Source organism: Diaporthe batatas, assembly GCF_019321695.1.
Source record: "Diaporthe batatas strain CRI 302-4 chromosome Unknown Contig00003, whole genome shotgun sequence".
Taxonomy (NCBI): domain Eukaryota; kingdom Fungi; phylum Ascomycota; class Sordariomycetes; order Diaporthales; family Diaporthaceae; genus Diaporthe; species Diaporthe batatas.
The window spans coordinates 5,170,085-5,188,129 of NW_025408550.1; the positions used below are offsets into that span (position 1 = coordinate 5,170,085).

An 18,045-nucleotide genomic window follows, 5' to 3' on the forward strand; every position below is an offset into this window, starting at 1 on the left:
CACGCCCTACTCAGGTGGTGTTTCGTGGGCAACTTGTTCGCATAGCTGAATTACTCCAACGATTTGAACATACACGTCCGCCAATATAGAAAACTCATTCTGGCCCATACCATGTCTTCGTGGCTTGTAGAGCGTGTTTGCTCGTACAAGAAAATGATGCTAGTCCCAAGACAGCTTCATCACTCACCTCGGTCAATGAGTTCGCTGATTTGCGGCCGTATAGGAATTTCTGCATGTAAGAATTATTGCGGTCGTACCTGACGAGGCTTCAGCATCCGAATTCCTCACCTAGGTCAGGATACGGGCTATCCAAAGGGTTTCAAGGCAGGGCAGTTCAGTGATTGACATTGCACAGACGCAAGGTCGCGCAGCTCAAGGAAACACTGGTGCAAGAACATGGTTGCTTTCTGTATAAAAATGATCAGCTTCCGTGATTATTCGTTAGGAGCCTCACTTCTTCACGTGTACATACTCCTGTATTGCCACTTAACGACTCAATCGTCGTCCCGTTGGAATCCTTGTCGGCCACGACCGATCCTGTCTGCCAAAGTCCCATTTCCTGCGGCGCTGTGAAGTTTGTGTGCAAATTCCCGGCCACCATATTTGGACGACCGGGCTCGGGCTCGGTCATCAGCCTCACGCTCAGCCTCTTCCTTCTGCGCCAGTGCTGCGAGGCGGGCTTCTCTGGCCTTGTCCAGGTCCGTGGCATCATTCTGCATGGCTGCAAGCTTCCTTGCCCTCTCCTCCTCCTCATCTCGGTCGTCGAACCGTCGTGCGGCCCCCTTAAGGTCATGTTGAGAGCGCTTCCGGGTGGGAGAATGTCGCCTATCCCTGTCTTCCTTACGATGCTCGGAATCGTTCCGCCGACTATCCGGGTACTCTCTCCTCGGCGGCCTCTCTGCGTCCTCGTCACAGGAATCGTAATTTCGACGAGCCCGAGACCCTTCTCTTGGGTCTGAGCGATGGCTCCTGTGGCGTCTCCCGCTGCCCGAGTCGTGATCCTCGCGACGAGTGGGTGGCGATCTATCCCGCGAAAATGAACGCCGCCTCTTGCGCCGCCTTTCAGAGTCCGATTCATCTTCGGATCGCCGCGGGCTCCGTGATCGTTCTCGAGAGTCTCCGCGCCGGCGTCTGTGACGGTGTTCGCGCTCGTCATCGTCGCGGTGTCGGTGGTGGGATCTGTGGCTGCGATGCCGGTGCTCCCTATGCTCCCTGTGTTCCCGATGTTTTGATTTGGGCTTCTCTTCCACGATTCCCATTTGCGCAAGAAGTTGTCGACGTTTGGATGGATCCTTCATCATGGCTTGGTATGCGCCTTGTTCCTGCCTCTTGATCGCGACAAGAGGATCTTCGCGGATCTTGGCAGCTGTGTCTCGCGCCGAGGCGATGACTGGGAGGGGCCCTGGGGTTTCGCCAGTCGGTCCTGCTGCCTTCTCCACCTTCTTCATATCATCACCCCGCAGGACGGAGTCGATGCGTCGCTTGCCGAGTAGGAATGCCTCGCTTGAGTATTCGTCACGTCCACCGTCATTGGGCCCCTGATACATCCATTCCACACGATCAACCTTCTTCTGGCCACCGGCAGCCTCGAGCTGCTTCTGAGTCTCTTCGATCTGCCTCTCGCGCCTGATTTCCTCGAGGCGCGCCTCGGTGAGCTTCCGCTCTTGCAGCGCTGCCTGCTCAGCGTCGTACACGCGACGCTGGTTGGACATCAACTGAGGATGCCATGATTTCTTGAGGTTGAGGTCGTTGCCTCCCATTTTGACTGGATATGTATGTACGTGACCTTGTGATGCAGTAGGCAAGTGGTATTGGGACAGATACGTCAGGGAGATGGGTTGGTGGTGGTCGTGGTGGTTGTGGTGGTCGTGGTGGTCGTGGTGGTCGTGGTGGTCGTGGTGGTCGTGGTGAAGGAGCGACAAGAAACGGAAATGAGAGTGGCGGAAAAGTCAAGGCAGAGAATAACCAGGATGCGCCGCTCCACGGCATTCACCTCTCCCGCTGCAGACAGCCTGACAGCTGGGCGGCTGGGCGGCGGGAATGAGCCCCACAGACATACCCCTAGCTGGCCCTGCCCCTCAGCCTGGCAGGGTTGGCACGGGCCCTCTGAACCTGGAGCAGCCATCCACTTACCCTCTGAACCTGGTCCAAGCAGACAGCATCCACCCGTGCTTCATTCATCAATTGTTTGCAACTTCATCAACTCTCCGTGCTTCCTCACCAACACAGCATCGCGATCTTATCTGAGCCCTCTTGCATTTTGAAGCTTCTCCATCATTACGGAACTTGTACCAGCAGTGTAGTAAAACTACCAGGGCTGTCGAGATGTCGGATGATGATTTCATGCAGGAGTCAGATGAGGAGTATGACTTCGAGTATGACGATGACGACGATAACGAGGATTCTGGCGATGTAGACATTGAGAACAAATACTACAACGCCAAGCAGTTGAAGGTCACAGATCCCGAGGACGCAATCAAGGAGTTCCTGGAGGTGCCGGGCCTGGAACAGGAGAAGGGCGATTGGGGCTTCAAGGGCCTAAAACAGGCTATCAAGCTAGAGTTCAAGCTGCAGCGTTACGATGAGGTTTGTCACGGATTGCTCGCCACAGGACAGCACACTGACCATTTCGCAGGCCATCAAACACTATGCGGAACTTCTCACCTACGTCAAGTCTGCTGTCACGCGCAACTACTCCGAGAAGTCCATCAATAACATGCTGGACTACATCGAGAAGAGCTCCGACGCCAAGGGAGCTGCGCTGTGTATGGAGAAGTTCTACTCGCTCACCCTCGAGTGCTTTCAGACGACCAACAACGAGAGGCTCTGGCTGAAGACAAACATCAAGCTCGCCAAGCTCCTACTGGACCGCAGGGAGTACCCATCAGTCAACAAGAAGCTGAAGGAGCTACACAACGCCTGCAAGCGCGAGGACGGTAGCGAGGACTCTAGCAAAGGCACCTACCTGCTTGAGATTTACGCCCTTGAGATCCAGATGTATGCAGAGACCAAGAACAACAAACAGCTCAAGCTCCTGTACCAGCGCGCCCTGAAGGTGCGCTCCGCCGTGCCCCACCCCAAGATCATGGGTATCATCCGGGAGTGCGGCGGCAAGATGCACATGAGCGAGGAAAACTGGAAGGATGCCCAGTCGGACTTTTTCGAGTCTTTTCGGAACTACGACGAGGCAGGAAGCCTGCAGCGCATCCAGGTCCTCAAGTACCTGCTGCTCACCACCATGCTGATGAGGTCCGATATCAACCCCTTCGACAGCCAGGAGACGAAGCCGTATAAGAACGACCCGCGCATTGCTGCCATGACGGATCTGGTGGATGCCTATCAGCGAGACGACATTCACAAGTATGAGAGCGTCCTCCAAAAGAACCAGGACCTGCTGGCCGATCCTTTCATCGCCGAGAACATCGACGAGGTCACACGCAACATGCGTACCAAGGCTGTGCTCAAATTGATCACCCCATACACTCGCATGCGTCTCTCCTGGGTCGCGAAACAGCTGCGCATCAGCGAGGTTGAGGTGCAGGATATCATGGGCTTCCTTATCATTGACGGCAAGATCAATGGCAAGATAGACCAACAGACTGGCGTCTTGGAGATCAACAGCGACCACGACACCGAGCGCATCGGCGCCATTCAGCACCTATCCGATGCCCTTGCGGAGCTGTACACCACGGTTTTTAAGGATGGCGACGGCTTCCGCAACTCAGACACGACCGTTGCCGGTGACGGGTCAGACCTGGGAGGCGGCTTGTTCGAATCTTCTCTGGGGTCACGTCGCGAGGGAGGTAGCAGGGCTACAGGTCATTTCCAGAGGGCTCGCAAAGTCCACCACAGGGAAACGTTTGGCGCGGCGTAGCTTGCCGGGTCTGACCATTACGCGACCGGAGGAGTAAGTCGCGATATCCTTCCACAAGCAGCCCCCATGCTGGCGACCTGTCTTCAAGACGGAGCAGGCGCAGGTGCAGCACCCATTGCCTATACTCGTTTTGGCCACACTGCACATTACGCAAAGATTACTTCCCGTCGCAGCTATGGTTCCGCTGGAGATTCCGAGCAGTCAAGATCCTGAAATAGAAAGCCACGAATCGATACACCCCCGGGAGTTCGGCCCGTTTCTACCCTGCACTGTGAGAAGTGATTGGCGGCACGCCGCTGGGCAACGGCATTTTCCAGTCTGCCTACTTGGCCCTGCGCACCGTCTTCTATCAAATATCGAATGCAGGAACATGCAAGCACATATCCCACTGCAGCTCGCGCGCCGCCGCCGTCTTGGTCGATCTGTTGCTGACCCTGCAAAGTAGCCCCGAGACGCAGCGGGGCAGGATTCTACAATCTAGATGCGACTCGTATCCACGTCGCGAGTTGCCTAGAGTGAGATAAGGAGGGATTTTGCCCCCTGAAAACCCGCACTGTCCAGGCATCTAGGGCCTTCTTCCCTTCTGACTGTCTTCGTTCGTTGGTCGCAGAGAGCTTTGATAGACGGGCCCAACTATCCGACCTTGCATAGAGGCCAAGCCAACGTGTCGCTTTGGGAGCTGAATGGGCATCCCGAAAGAGTAGGATAACACGAAACGCTTCCGTTGACCTTTCGCGTCGCCACCCAGAAGCAGCATCGATCACCACTACTACAGAAGCCTGTTAAAAGGTAGACGCACAGGCGTACATATGCATAAATTCCGGCGCGAGAGAACGCCCATGCTATGATTCCAGGAATTACATTACCGTCAGGGCCAGAAAGCCCGGCCAACCCGGCCATAATTACAAACTGCCTGCCTTGCCTTGCCTTGCCCTACCCTGCCCTGCCTTGCCCTGCCCGCCCTGCCCGCCCTGCCCCGCCCTGTTTGCCTTACCACCACCCTCCTTTCCCAAAGCCAGTAAAGAAAAGCGGAAACCACCAGAAGAAAAGTTTTTTTTCCCTCGCTCACTAAGAAACTCTGGAAAGACTGGAGACCCAGCCCGAAAACCAATAGATGATGACCTGGGCCGAGTTCGCCTCGCGCAGCAAAGACAACGTCGTCTGAAAATGCAGATTCAAACAGCCGCCCCCCCCCTGGTCTTCACCAGCTGGCGCCTCCTCGCAGCGCGCCCCGGAAATCGGTCGAAAGATTTCTCGATCTTTTAAAAGGGGAAAGCGTTGTTTGGCTTGTGCGCCCCGGTGGCTTTTAACACCGTCTGCCATGAATCTTCGTTCAATCCGTTTCCTAGCATGCTACCGGGCCGTTTCCCGGGTCTGCAGGCCGTAGCTTCAATCTGCTGCGCCCCCCCCCCCTTTTTGAACCCCTAGCGTAATAGTGGGCGGTAAACTTAGCCTCATCGACGGCAGAGTTTGTGAGTTTTTGTCCTCGTCCGCCCGCTCTGTGATCGTCATTTCTCGGTCCTCGTTTCCCCGCGACCCGTACTATCGTCAGAAGACGAATGGCCTGCTTTATGGTGGCCCTTCTTCTTTCCCGGGCGTTCACACCTCTCCACCCAATCATCATAGCCTGGCCTGTACTCTTCGGGTTGAAAGTTGGGGTTATTGTAGTGGGCGGTGTTGAAATGCGAATTTTTGAATGTGTTCGTCTGGAGTGGCTGCTCCGGCCATGCATTCGTGTCCATCGGCCCCGCGTACTGATACCGGCTGAAGCGGATCTCGTGGGTCGTCGACGGGCCAGGGATCGCCTGTGTCGGTGGAATCTGCTGCGCCGGTTGCGGCTGTGCTGGAGGGGTGGGTGATGAGTCTGCATAAGGTGAAGAGAACCACGGCGATTGAGGGCTGGACGGGTATTCCAATGAAGAGCCGGTCAGCTGCCCCATAGCCGAGACCGCGCCGACAGTACCGAATCCTGGTATCAAGGCTAGAGGATTTGGAAGGCCGAACGTGTCTTGAAACTGCGGGCCAGCATTGTCATGGTAAGTAGGCGGGTAGGCCATCCGGTTGACATGCAAAGACGTCGTCGTGGACGTAATGGAAGGCTTATATAAGATGTCATAGTGACCCGGACGGTATAAAAGATGGATAAAACCGGCCGGGTTGGCGGGATCGCCGTCTGGGAAGCGGTGTGTGTTGACTTGGCTGCCCTGACTGCGGTCGAGGTAGGCGATTTCGAGTGTAAACCCGACTGGTTTCAGTAGTACCTCGACCAAAAGAACGATGCCAAGTTCCTCGATCTCTCTCTGCGCTGGCTCGATGACGGTCTGAGCGTAGGTCTCAGGGTCAGCCTCACACCATGCCGCGTACTGGTCCCGGTTGCCCCTCAGCCACGCCCCTGCAAGCAGCCGGAGGTGGAATAGTATGTTCATGGACGATGCATCGTTAAACTTGGTGGTGAGTACGGCCATGGCGGTCTCAGGGTCATGTATGTTGTCCGAGATCTGCTTCAGAAGCTCGAACGTGTCTTCTACAAAGTCAACGAACAGGTCGGGGTCGTAGTTCCCGCTGTTCACGAGGTAGTTGTTCAGCTGTGTCAGGCGAAGGTGCTCCCCATCGATAAGCTCCTTGCTGCCCTGCTGGATGAGCAGCTCGAAGTAACAGAAACCAATAGCTTAACACAAGGTCAGCAACTGCAAGAGTCTGCGTTGCACAAGGGTGGCGTCCACGGCAAGGCGCCCAATAATGCGACTTGAGTTTGGAACGGGATATGACAATTGGGAAGGGCCCTGCGTGACCGGGCAGGGAGCTGATGGGGCGGGATTGGGAGAGCTCGACAAGCTTACCTCTCCACCCACAGTTGCCGTCTCCTTTGACAGGCCTGTAGTGTGCATATGTCTGGGGTAGGGCCTGTGTGATGGTCAGCCGCTGTTGAGAAACTGTTATGTCATGACCAACCCGGCTAGGGGGTTGACACAACCGGGGACGCGGCAAGGGATGCTCACTATGGTCTTGTCGACGTAGATGGGGTCTGCCTTTGCATACTGTTCCGTGATGGCAGTAATTGTGGTCCTGTCGCCAAGTAAAGGCCCCTGTTGCGGATCCGGGGTGGTTAGTTGAGTAAACCGCCAGAGCTGCAGAGCTGCGGGACAGGAGCTGCCACGCGGTGCGTGGGACAGAAATGTGGGAGAGGGGCGGTTCAAGAGGGGAGGGGAAGCGTACCTCGACCTCGGGCTCCCAGGTCCTAGCCGCGGCCTCTTGGGCGGCGAAGTCGTCAGGCAGGCCCTGGTTCTGTTCCATCTTGACGCGGGAGGCTGACTTGTGGTTTGGAGAGTGGTGCTGGCGGCGGCGCCGCTGTTGCTGCTGCTGCTGCTGTTGTTGTTGCTGTTGTTGCTGTTGTTGGCGGTGGTCAAAGAGGTTAGGAGCCCCGGGTTGGTGGTGTTGTTGCAGAGGAAGGGTGCTGTTGAAAGGGAACACGGGTAGCGGGGCAGAGCGGACGTCGACAGGGGCCCCTGCAGCCCCGCCATGAGCATCATGGCATGAGCCGCCGGCTGGTCCAGGGCCACTTGCAGGGGGCCCTGGCACCCCAACTTGCCCAACCTGGGGCCCAGGCCCACCCAGGGAAAGAGACGCAAAGGGCGCCTGCGGGTAAGTGCTGTACCCAGCGGCCTGCACGCCCTCAAACCCGTTACTCAGCCCATCATCGTCGACGCCAACGGGAATGTACGGCGGGTAGAAGGACGAGTACGGTGTCGGCTGCGGCTGGAACATGCCGAAACAGCGCCCGGGCTCGAGTGAAAGCAACACGGAGAGGGATCCTTCGCACCCAGGTCAGGCTGGTCCGGACAGGCCAGGCCAGATAGAATCAGCCCAGGTGAGGGCTGGCTTGGGGGAAGGTCAGGCAGGCGGCGCAGGTGGGGTTGCCAGCCACTGTATATCGTGCTCTGTCGGCGAGGGTTAAACAAGCAATGGTCCTTGTCCGACTTCGTCGTGGCATGCAACCCGTGGATGAACTGCCGCCGGGAGCAACCGATCCGCTGCTTGATAACTAACTATCAGTCCGCCTGTGAAAGACCTCGTCAGTGGCCATCATCTCACTCTCTCACAGGCGCGGAGGCACACGCGCCCGCACACACGCACACACGCACACACGCACACATGCACACACTCACACATGCACACGCACGCATGCACGCACGCAGGTAGGTAGGTGGGTAGGTGGGTAGGTGGGTAGGTACAAATGACAAAAGAAATGGCACCGGAGAAGCAAATCACGGTCAGAGGTGTAGACTTCGCGGCGCAACAGACGGATCAGATGGTAAGTAAGGTTGAACGTACGGCCGTTGAACGAGACGAGACCTTGGGAGATACAGCCTGCGAGGAGCAGTTGTGCTGGGTCCCGACCCGGGATATTTGTCAAGACGTAGAGATCTTCATGTGCAAGTAGGTGTAACAGGGAAATAGATGGTTGCAGCCGATCGGAGGAAGCAGTGGATTCCAAGTTGGGGTTGACGGTAAGACGGCAAGCCAGGCCAGAACAAGATTTTGGGTGGACGGAAACAAAACAGAACGTAGGAGCAGGTGGAGGAACAAGAAAGAAAAGAAAAGGCAGACCGTGGTTCGGAGCAGGAATGTCGGCCTGGGAGTCGCTGGACGCCAGAACAAGAGCGATATAGATGCAACCGCACAAACACAGAGAGAAGCCGAGGCCGGAAGATTGTCGACGGGACAGGGCGGGCTTTGGATCCAAGGTCGAGGTCGACTGGTCAGGGACGGTGTGCTAGGTAAGAGAGGTAGAGCAAGGTCTGGCTCGGCTTTGAAGGTGCCACGGTGAGGGTGAGGGCGGGCGAGGGTGAGGGCGATGGGCGACAGTGGGGCGAAGGATAAATACGGTGCTGATGGGTGCAGCAAGCACACGAAGTTTGGGCAGCGTCTGTGGCCGGCTGGTTGTCTAAGCCGGTCCAAGGATCGCGGTAGTGCTGACTGTGTGTGAGTCGTGAGGAGGGTCAAGCGACACGCAAGACCACGACCCTAGCAGGCACTCAGATTAGACAGATAGGCTGGGAGCGGCACAGGCACAGGCGTGCGTGTGCTTGTGTGGTGCGGGCAGCACGAGCGTCCTGTTGATATTGCGTCTGATTGAAAGACTATGGAAGAAAGGGCGACAGCACCAAAGGCGTCCAAGGCAGGAAGAAAGTTTGGAAGCTGGGAGTGCTTATACGAGAACAGCTGGGAGGGGGGCGATGTGAGCGGCCAAAGGGGGAGGGGGTTCTTGTTCCCTTCCTCCTCATTGACTGCTGCTGCATGCGCGCGCGCACACATACTCCAACCTACACAGGGTCGGAGGGAGGAGAAGAGCGCGAACGTCCCATCCCATCCCATCCCATCCCATCCCATCCAACCCCGAGCAAGGCGGCAACGCACTGGCCCGCGGGAGCAGCCAGTGGAGGTGACAGGGAGCCTCCAGGTTGGGAGCGTCAATGACCGAACCGATCAGCTGGCAAGGGGGCAGCAAAGGTCTCTCTCTCTTTGGATGGGATAGGATGGGCTGGGCTGGATAGGCCGGTGCTGGTGCCGGTGCTGGTGCCGGGAAGGGTGTCGATCGAGAAAGGAGACGTCTGGTCTCCTGGCTGGCTGGGCTGGGCTGGGGCTGCGTGTCTGTCTGGGTGATCGCCACGGGCCAAGAAAAGAGCCCTTGTCCGTCGTAGTGGTCTCGTCTGATGAGGCAGTGATGAGGATGCCAGACAGCCAGATTGCCAGATGGTGGATGGCCGCTGCCCGCGGCACCTCCAACGCCCCAAAAGCCTCCAGAGCCCCGGCCCCCGAGCATGAGCCATGAGCCTGGCAAGCCTGGGCAAGCCTGCCTGGAGTGCCTGGCAGGCCTGGCAACATGGGTGACCTAGGTAGGTTTCGTCCATGGTACTGTTATTACTGCCCCAGGGATGCTTAGCGGGAATGACGGGGGCGGGCTCGGCTGGGGAAACCCTGGTTGGGGTTGCTGGCGTGTGGGAGCTCTCCTGGTCAGGGGTCCTCGGAGCGAGACGTCGACGGCAGACCTTGGGGCCTCTGGACCTCTGGAAGTCGTGTAAAAATTGTGAATGGCGGCCGATGAGTGGCCAACCAATCTGGAATGTCAGGGTACCTCTCTCGGCCGTGTGTGTGTGTGTGTGTGTGTGAGAGTGTGCGTGTGTGTGCGAGCGTGTGTGAGAGTGTGCGTGGTGTGCTAGACTGTGGTGTGTGGAGTGTGGTGATGTATAGTTTATGGTGTACGAGTTAGTGAGGGTGTGGACATTTGTGTGCGTGCGCGGGCGTGGAAGGTGATGGATGCATAAGACCAGTCGGTTCAACAACTCGAGTAGCAAGAATACCCTGCCTGGAGAGGTGGAGGGGTAATGGCGATGGCGATGGCGATGTGTTTGTGAAGGCGGTTGCCGTGCTGTGTTCTTGAGAATTAGGTATTCTCCCGCTCGTCATCTGTCACTTGTTGGTGTTGCTCCTCTTCCTCCTCCTCCGCCTCCATACGCCACAAAGTACGTGACTGACTGCCCGCTTGAGGGGGGGTGGCTGGCTGGCTGGCTGGCTGGCTGGCTTGCTGGGACCAGCTTTCAGCTCGCATAGTGCTTCCCTCGCCGGCCTAGACGGCCCAGTCAATATCGATGCCTTCATGACAAGTAGCGAGACGGGCAGAACGGGCTGGCAGGCTGGCGGGCTGGCGGGCTGGCAGGCTGGCTAACCATGTCCAGCAATCTCGGCAACAGGACGACATTCCCAAGGCTAGTGCTCAGGTTAGCTGGTTAGTGGGCGATCCTTCCGCCCATACGTGCCAGGTCTTCTATCGTAAGTCGTTAGGCCCCGCCTATAAAACACCGTTCAGGGGTCCCGCCAGACGGGGCCAGGCTGTGGGCAGGCAACGCTGCCCGCTGCCCTGCCCAGGCCCGGCGGTGGTTGCTGCTCGAGGTTTCAGAAACCAAGACTGCAAGTGCAAGTGCAAGTGCAAGTGAAGTGCAACCGCAACCGCAACCGCGTCCTCGGCCGCGTCTTCCCCCTTGTCGTTCCTACCGTGGTGTCTCTCCCCAGCCTGTCAGTCAGTTTGACCTGGCTCGAGCCGTGGGAGAGACGCCAGAGTCTGGTTCCGTCAATGATTCATTATGCGTAAGCTACCAGGTTGTTCTCGAACGTCGTGCTCGGGTTGAGGGCTCTGGGGCTCTGGCCCTGGTTGGGCGCCACTGTCACGGTCGCATTCATGCAGCTCGACTCCCAGCAACCTGCCTGCCTCCTGTGTCCTCTCGTCGGCTTGTTCACGGTAGCAGGTAGAAATACACACAAACGCCCCGTCCGCCGTCGTCACCAGCCCATCCGTGCGCTGCCGCTTGCCCATCCTGCCATCCTGCCATCCTGGCCGGCGTCCATCGGCACGGAACGCCCATCTGTGCTCAGTCCTGGGGCTGGCGTGGCGCCAGCCAGACAAATGAGCCGTCGTGGCAAGATCCAGGGCCCAAGCCAGGGGCAGACAAGATCACCTCGCATCTAACGTCACGATCCAACGGTGCAATCCGCCTGTGCAATCCGCCTGTGCGCCCGCAGCCCGCCGAGGACACGAAGAAGCTACACTAATCAACTGGCCATCGCGGGCACCACCACAACATCGCCCTGTCCCTGTGCGCCGGCCTCATCGCATGCGCACAGGCAACCGTGGCACACAGACATGGCCCACTGCTGTACGCCGGTGCGCCTGTTGGCCTGCTCTTGTACTTTACCCTACACGCCCGCCTGCGTGGTAGATCCCGGGAAGCTCCCGTCCTGCCCGATGGCATACCCTTGAGCAGCTGCAATTGTACTCGGTACGGGGTACAGCTCCTCGGCTCGTCAACGCGGGAGAGCTCCATGCTTGCGGCCCAGTCATGCACAACACATCACAGCGCAGCGCAGGACAGCAGAGCAGCCACCTACAGACCACCATCTCACAACAGCGTAGAATCATAGAACACCCCCAACAGCTCGTCATGGCCTCAGCGCAGGGGTCACCACCGGATTGACGCCTGCCATGTCGAAATATGCGTGCGCGTGTCCGCCTCCGCTCCATTCCTCGAGGCAATGCTCTGCAACCCGCACAACTTAAGTCCATTATCATTCCCGGTCCTCCTGGTTCACCCGCTAAGTAAGGAACACCTGCCGCCCACATCGGATGCCCTTAATGTGAGCACAAACAAGACAGACCTCTGTGGGGCCTCGCCTCTCAGCCAATGCTGTAGCTTCGTCACTTTGATAAGCCCTGGGTTTCTCGCCAATGCAGGAGACAGCTTTAGAAGAGACCTTGTCTCCTTGGGACACCCCTGAGCTGTCGATGGCACTCGATGGTCTGGCCGCGCCCTGTTGCACCACACAGTGATACTCAGTAGCCGGGAAAGTCCGCGATGCGATTTGGCCGGGCACTTACAGGGATCAGCCTCGCGGTAAAAGATGTCCCTCGGGGCATCAGGTATCCAATGCCACTTACTGCACAGATATTCATCCACGGAGCATGCTGCCACGGCTGGCATCGGTCGAGCTGTCCCCACGGTAGACCCATCGTCTCACCCACGCCCTTGTGGGGTTTGTCTTGCGTCTTCCAATATGTCCTGCGCGGGTCGGGCGAAACACCAAGCTCGTCAAGCGCAACCAATCTCGACAAGACACCACCTGCGCATGGACTGGGACGATACGCAGTCGGCTAGCACTTCAGCCGGGCTGTGCCAGTTGTCCTAAGGGAGGGGGACGCAACGCCGGCACTGGTGGTTACACGAAGCCACCACGCCATCTCGCCATCTATGAGATCTGACAGATGCACACTGGCCCCATTGCACGAGGCTCATTTGCGGCGGTTGCGCCGATATTCCCACCTGCTCGCCTCCGTGCTGTGTGGTCCGACCGTGTGCGTGTACCCCCGAGCAAGGTCATCAGGCTTACGGGATGGAACTCCACCCATACACCTCGTGACCTCGTGACACAATCTGACTTTTGACAGGAGAGATGCTTGACAATGTCGTGGACTGCCAGGTTGAGGCGCCACACACCCACACATGCACACTCGCACACACAAGCAGTTTGATGAGCCGGCCGGCCTGGCCGGCCTGCTCAATCCCTACGTTTGGCATTACAGGATCGGTCTCGGCAGGAACAGCCCCATAACATGAGAACGCATCATGTACAGTATGTACGTGACCTGTAACGTGCCGTGCATGTGCAAGGCGCAAGACCAGGCGACGACTTGAAAGGACGAGACGACTTGCCGAAATACACTAGACCAGCAACTTGCGGATCGCGGATTGCGGATGAATGGTGTCGGACCAAGAGCGCTGCCAGAAAGCATGCCTGATGAAACTGCCTCCGCTTCATAAGACAATTTCGTCCACTCTCCATCATGATGACGAGCGGGCCTAAGCTAGCGCTCCACTAAGCTCGAGGCATTGCTTCAAAACACACCCAGAAAAGTCCCCAGCTCCCGAGACGAAGACAACGTCGGGATAGCATAGTATCTCTCAGATGGCCCAACCTGCGCTAGCGGGGTGGATCGTTGCGGCTAACGACTTCCATTGCAACCACCATGCGAGATCAAGGAATTGGGCCGGCATGGTTGGTCGCTCCCGGCTCGACTTGCTTGGCATCAGATCGACGAGCTCTTCATTTTGTTCGAGAAATCACAGTAACTATAGTGCAGCATCATGTACTCAGGCTATCAATAATCCGTGGGCGCAGACGAGTGGGTATCGGTCTCTCCTGCACATTGTGGCATATAACCGCCTGTGACTGCATACACGATGTAGACGTGGGGCGTGTGGGGGGCACAATATCAATCACTTCCAAACTCTGGAAACCCCCACCCATTAAAACAAAAAAACAAATATACAAGTACCACTACACTCGCCTGATTCAAGAATACCATTGCCGGTGGCACTTTGAGTCGCCTTGGGCAATACAACACTAAGGCCTGGACATGACTAGCGACTGTCCTCAAGCTTGCAGCCATTGTGGTGGTGATGGGCTTTTGGAGAAGGATTCACGCCACGACATCACTGGGCGCGGCAGGCAAGCTCGACTTGCAATCTAACGTGCGCCACGCGATGGAACTACGACGATGAGACCGAGTAGAATCTACTCAGTAGATAACCATGCGACTCTCTAGGCCTTGGCAAGTATGGAGCTGCCGCCTCCAGAGTCAAGATTCAGACTCGTCGACGAAAGCACAACAGCAAGTACAAGTAATTTGAATACGTATTTGAAACGGGCCAACAAAGGACCCCGTACACGCGAAGCGACACCCAGAGCCGTTTAACCGTGAGAACCCAACACCAACATCCGCGGTCATGATAATGTGAACTACTGTATGACCCATGACCCAGAATTGACGGCAAACGAATTAGAACGAGACAGCTGTTGATGCTTTGCATGGCCTCGACTGGCAATGCAAGGTCATGTCCATTCACAAAGGGTCTATTCGTCCCGCACATGCAGGCCAGCGTTAGTCCCGCAGTTTGCGTTCCCACGATGCAGCACTCTCGGGCCCCATGTCCACCATGGACAAGCCTCGTGGAATTCCCTCTCTTTTGCCGGTCCCGCGTGTTCCAACCCACAAAGTTTGCCTTGCAATGCCGCGTGCCAGCCCATTTCTCAACCCATCATCGACCCCAACTCTCCTATGATCTGATCCCGTCCCGATCCGTCCCTCCCATGACGGTCACTTTGAATGGTGAGTTCTCGCGAACCGGGGGAGGTGGTGGTTTGGCCACGGGGAACCCTCCTGCTGACAGCAGCTCGGCTCTTCCAATCCGTGCCCGTCATCGCACACCCAAATGAATGTCATGCCCGAGCTTGTGCTGCCTCCCCCTCCCCCCCACCTAATCTTCCGTCTGTTGTTTCTGCGGGTGCAAGACATCATGCAGCGCGACCGTGGCTTTCTCTGGGGGCGACGCCATCTAATGTACGTAGCCGTGGTCACTACATGTTATTGACCTCGGCCGGGCCATCGTTGCGCAATGTCCTGATGGATTGGCAGAAGTAAGCGCAGGAGGATGTGTTGAATCGGATGCCTGCTTCGGGTTTGAGCTGTCACAAATGGCATGTCTCTCAAACTTTCCAGATAGGGCACAGGAATCCGTGTTTCAACTGTTCTGCTCGCGATGTAAGTTCGTATCTTGTGGCGTTGCATTTGCGACTATCGCTGCCGTCTCACAGCAGGTTCAGCTCGGCACTGTACGGCATGACGGCTTACACCTCGAATCATTCATGAGAATTCACATTTCTCGACTTTACCCAGGCTGCTGGTCCCCTCATCCTCCCGCCGCCTTCGGTTCCTCCGGAGTGGCATGCCATCCCTACAGTCGCCCTTCTTTCCCGAGCCTCAGATAGGCCGGCCGGAAGATCAAATACGAGAAGGCCATGTCCAAATCGAACATCTGTATTCGGCCTCGGAAAAGTGAGACACGACGGGAGCTGGGCCGAACAAGACCTTGAGTCCGGCTGTGTGGACGCCGGCTTGCCTGTTCTGGACCCTTGCGGTTGGTCCGACGTTCCGCACGATTGCGCAAACGACCTCAGCGTTTACGATGGCAGGAGGAGGCGAAATATTGGGCAGTGCCCACGGCCCTGAATTACATGTCGCTCAGCCAGCCAGGCGGCAGAGCCGCTTGTTCAAGCGTACGGGACTGCCAACATCAGAAAGCATGATGTACTAATTCAATCGCTCTTGGAAACCGTTCTGAACCGTGTCGTACTGGACAGCAAACTGTGGTCTAACACCAATGGCCTTCCTGATTGCAAGCAATGGCAGTCGGCTCGGGGTGGACTGTTACATCGGAGAAACAACTGGGCTTGGTCTCTTGGACCACACCCGCCTATATGCCCTTCGATACCGCTTCTGCCAACGAGGCTTGGGCCCACGAATGGCGAGTGCCGACACAGCATGATGTTCCGCCCGCGGCGTCTACTCTACCGCAAGCACGGGCTACCGGGGCGGTCAGGCAGATGACAGTCCAAACTTGTCTTGGAGGGCCCTGTTGATATGCGGCCAGCCATCACAACATGAAAGGGAGCGTGCAAGAAGATCCAAGCAGAAGACAGAGCGCACTCTAGTGGCTTGCTTCCTCGAGCACTTGAATGGGTTCCAACAGACAAGGGTCCTTGATTGCGTTTCTCGTCGTTGGAGCTGCGACTGGCTATGGAAATAGCGAGCGCGACGTCTAGAGGTTGAGGTGTCTGAGAATGATGTGGTAAGGCGGCGAGGTCGTGACCTCTTGGCTGCTCGCCAGATGCAGGTCATACATATGTACTACACGTGCATGTCTCCCAGTGCTGCCCGGTCCGAATTGGAAACGCGGAACCTAATGCGCCTCGGCATCCCACCGGTGAGGTCCCAAGATCGAGGGGTCCCCCGTGCCTCGGGAGTCCTACGGCTTAGTTTCCATTCAGCCGCCAGAATCGTAAGTGGCTGGCTGTTCTCACGGCCCGCATGGCTCGGGTATCTAGTGACACGAGTCGAGAAACACGGCTACAGCGCGTCAAACATGGGATAGAGGGAGGAATGAGAAGAAGTAAAGCAACGGAGGCGTTTAGCGTGTTTAGGAAACCGGTGAAGAACCTGTCGCATAACATACATCTCCAGCAGCACTCACCTTCCTTCTCAGGGTGAGCCTGGAAATTGGAATTTGCTTCTTCACAGCCCAGGGGTCAAGCCGGGTGGTAGGCACAGGGCCGGCTGCAGGCTTTCTTCTTCCTATGTATTTCACCAAGTGAAGAGAAAGGAAGGAGGAGGGGGAGGAGGAGAAGAGAAAAAGGAAGAAGGTGGTAGGCGGCCTAGGGGATGGCAGCTTGAGATTGCCCGCGCATCCGAAGTTGAAGAAACAGCCTCTGCGAGCACTTGAGGACAGCCTCCGGCTGCGATACCTTCCCAAAGTTGACTCTGCTCCGCATACACAGTACGCAAACGGACCCCCCGCCAGGAAACCCGACGTCTCTGTTTTCGGTGACCGTTGAGAGAGAGCAAAGAAGAAATAAAAGCAGACCGATCGACGACATCTGGACGGACTGCCTCGGCACCCGCCTCGCCCACATCCCTGCGGCCTCTCCCGTCCCGTCCAGCCCAACAGACGCGCAGATTGGTTCACGACTTGCAGGTCTTTTTGACGTTGCATGGGCTGTCTGTCAGTCTTTGCCTGTCTTGCCTGTCTTGCCTGTCAGTCAATAGACCAAGTGTGAGCAGGGCTGGCAGGGCAGTGCAGCGTCTGAGCGTGCAGCTTGCAGCCTGCAGGCATGCAGCAATTATTAGCCGCCACTCACAAGCCTGGTTGACGTCAGGACGCAAGTGCTGTGGTTCTAAAGTTGTGTGTTCGACGACAACCTCGGCCGGGCCCAAGACACTATCGACTCTGGGCAGTCATTGACCCTACGACCCCCTCCCCCAACTGGCAACAAGCAGGCTGACCACCATCGCAGCAGCTCTGACCCGGTGCCGAGCCTTTGCCTCTTTCGGGACTGCTGGACGCGGATTTGAGGAGCGGGGGCGGGCCAGGATGGAATCGGACGGCATGCCCAGCCAGGGTCGAGTGGAAGCAGACGCACACAACTTATTGAGTCTGCATGCGGGATGGTTAGATCTGGGCCTCCCTGGTCCCATCCCATACCTGCCATGCAATATTTGGCAGTCTGTTTTTCTTTTTTCTTTTTTTTATTTATTATTCTTTTTTACAAAAAAATGGGGGGGGGCGGAGGTAATCCCGTACAATGAGATACACATGTGCTCGCGCTGCCACGCTGTCACGCTCACACCCACGCCACCAAATCGCACATGCAGTCGTACAATACCCACGCACACACGAAGAAGGAACAACCAAATCAGTACGGTGCAGTGCTCCCGCAGCTCTGCTCCCCTATGGGCCGGCCGGGCCAGGGCCCACACTCGGCACCTTCCAGGTGGACGCATGCCGATTCAGGCTGTAAAGCGGAGCATGGGTTATGGGGGCGGCCCCGGCTGTTCTCCCAAACACAGCTGCCGTGGCCCGTTGCCGCCAGAGAATGCCAGTCAGTCAGTATCTGTACCCAAGTATGGGAACGGGTCCGGCGCCCGTTGACCAGAACGTGCCGCAGTTGCTGCACGGTTTAATCTAAACCCTGCCCCCTGATGGATTTGCTTCTGGATCGGAGGA

At 57.2% G+C, this 18,045-nt stretch overlaps 3 protein-coding genes across 3 annotated transcripts; 1 reads left to right on the forward strand and 2 right to left on the reverse strand.

The window, feature by feature from the left end:
• Positions 1 to 305: 305 nt before the first annotated feature.
• KVR01_003746 (U2-type spliceosomal complex subunit CWC25) lies at positions 306 to 1,760 on the reverse strand (the record flags this gene model as incomplete). Its single annotated transcript, XM_044788562.1, has 5 exons — positions 306 to 407; positions 473 to 567; positions 641 to 782; positions 845 to 1,212; positions 1,280 to 1,760. 5 exons carry the CDS (start codon positions 1,758 to 1,760, stop codon positions 306 to 308), a joined length of 1,188 nt encoding a protein of 395 aa, XP_044648761.1.
• A 414-nt stretch (positions 1,761 to 2,174) lies between these two features.
• KVR01_003167 (uncharacterized protein) lies at positions 2,175 to 12,404 on the reverse strand. Its single transcript, XM_044783971.1, has 5 exons — positions 8,025 to 12,404; positions 7,091 to 7,932; positions 6,874 to 6,960; positions 6,715 to 6,778; positions 2,175 to 6,542 (listed from the first exon to the last, which is right to left on the reverse strand). Exons 2-5 carry the CDS (start codon positions 7,637 to 7,639, stop codon positions 5,383 to 5,385), a joined length of 1,860 nt encoding a protein of 619 aa, XP_044648182.1. The 5' UTR covers positions 7,640 to 7,932; positions 8,025 to 12,404; the 3' UTR covers positions 2,175 to 5,382.
• KVR01_002921 (uncharacterized protein) lies at positions 2,326 to 3,874 on the forward strand (the record flags this gene model as incomplete). Its single annotated transcript, XM_044781433.1, has 2 exons — positions 2,326 to 2,586; positions 2,636 to 3,874. The coding sequence occupies 2 exons, from the start codon at positions 2,326 to 2,328 to the stop codon at positions 3,872 to 3,874; spliced, it is 1,500 nt and encodes a 499-aa protein (XP_044647936.1).
• Positions 12,405 to 18,045: the final 5,641 nt, after the last annotated feature.

Bases quoted from the DNA above. Each gene is read 5' to 3' on its own strand.
- KVR01_003167 (XM_044783971.1), bottom strand. From the start codon at position 7,639: ATGTTCCAGCCGCAGCCGACACCGTACTCGTCCTTCTACCCGCCGTAC. The intron at 6,961-7,090 runs GTACGCTTCCCC...GATCCGCAACAG, and splicing joins CCTGGGAGCCCGAGGTCGAG to GGGCCTTTACTTGGCGACAG. The intron at 6,543-6,714 runs GTAAGCTTGTCG...CCTTGTGTTAAG, and splicing joins CGGCAACTGTGGGTGGAGAG to CTATTGGTTTCTGTTACTTC.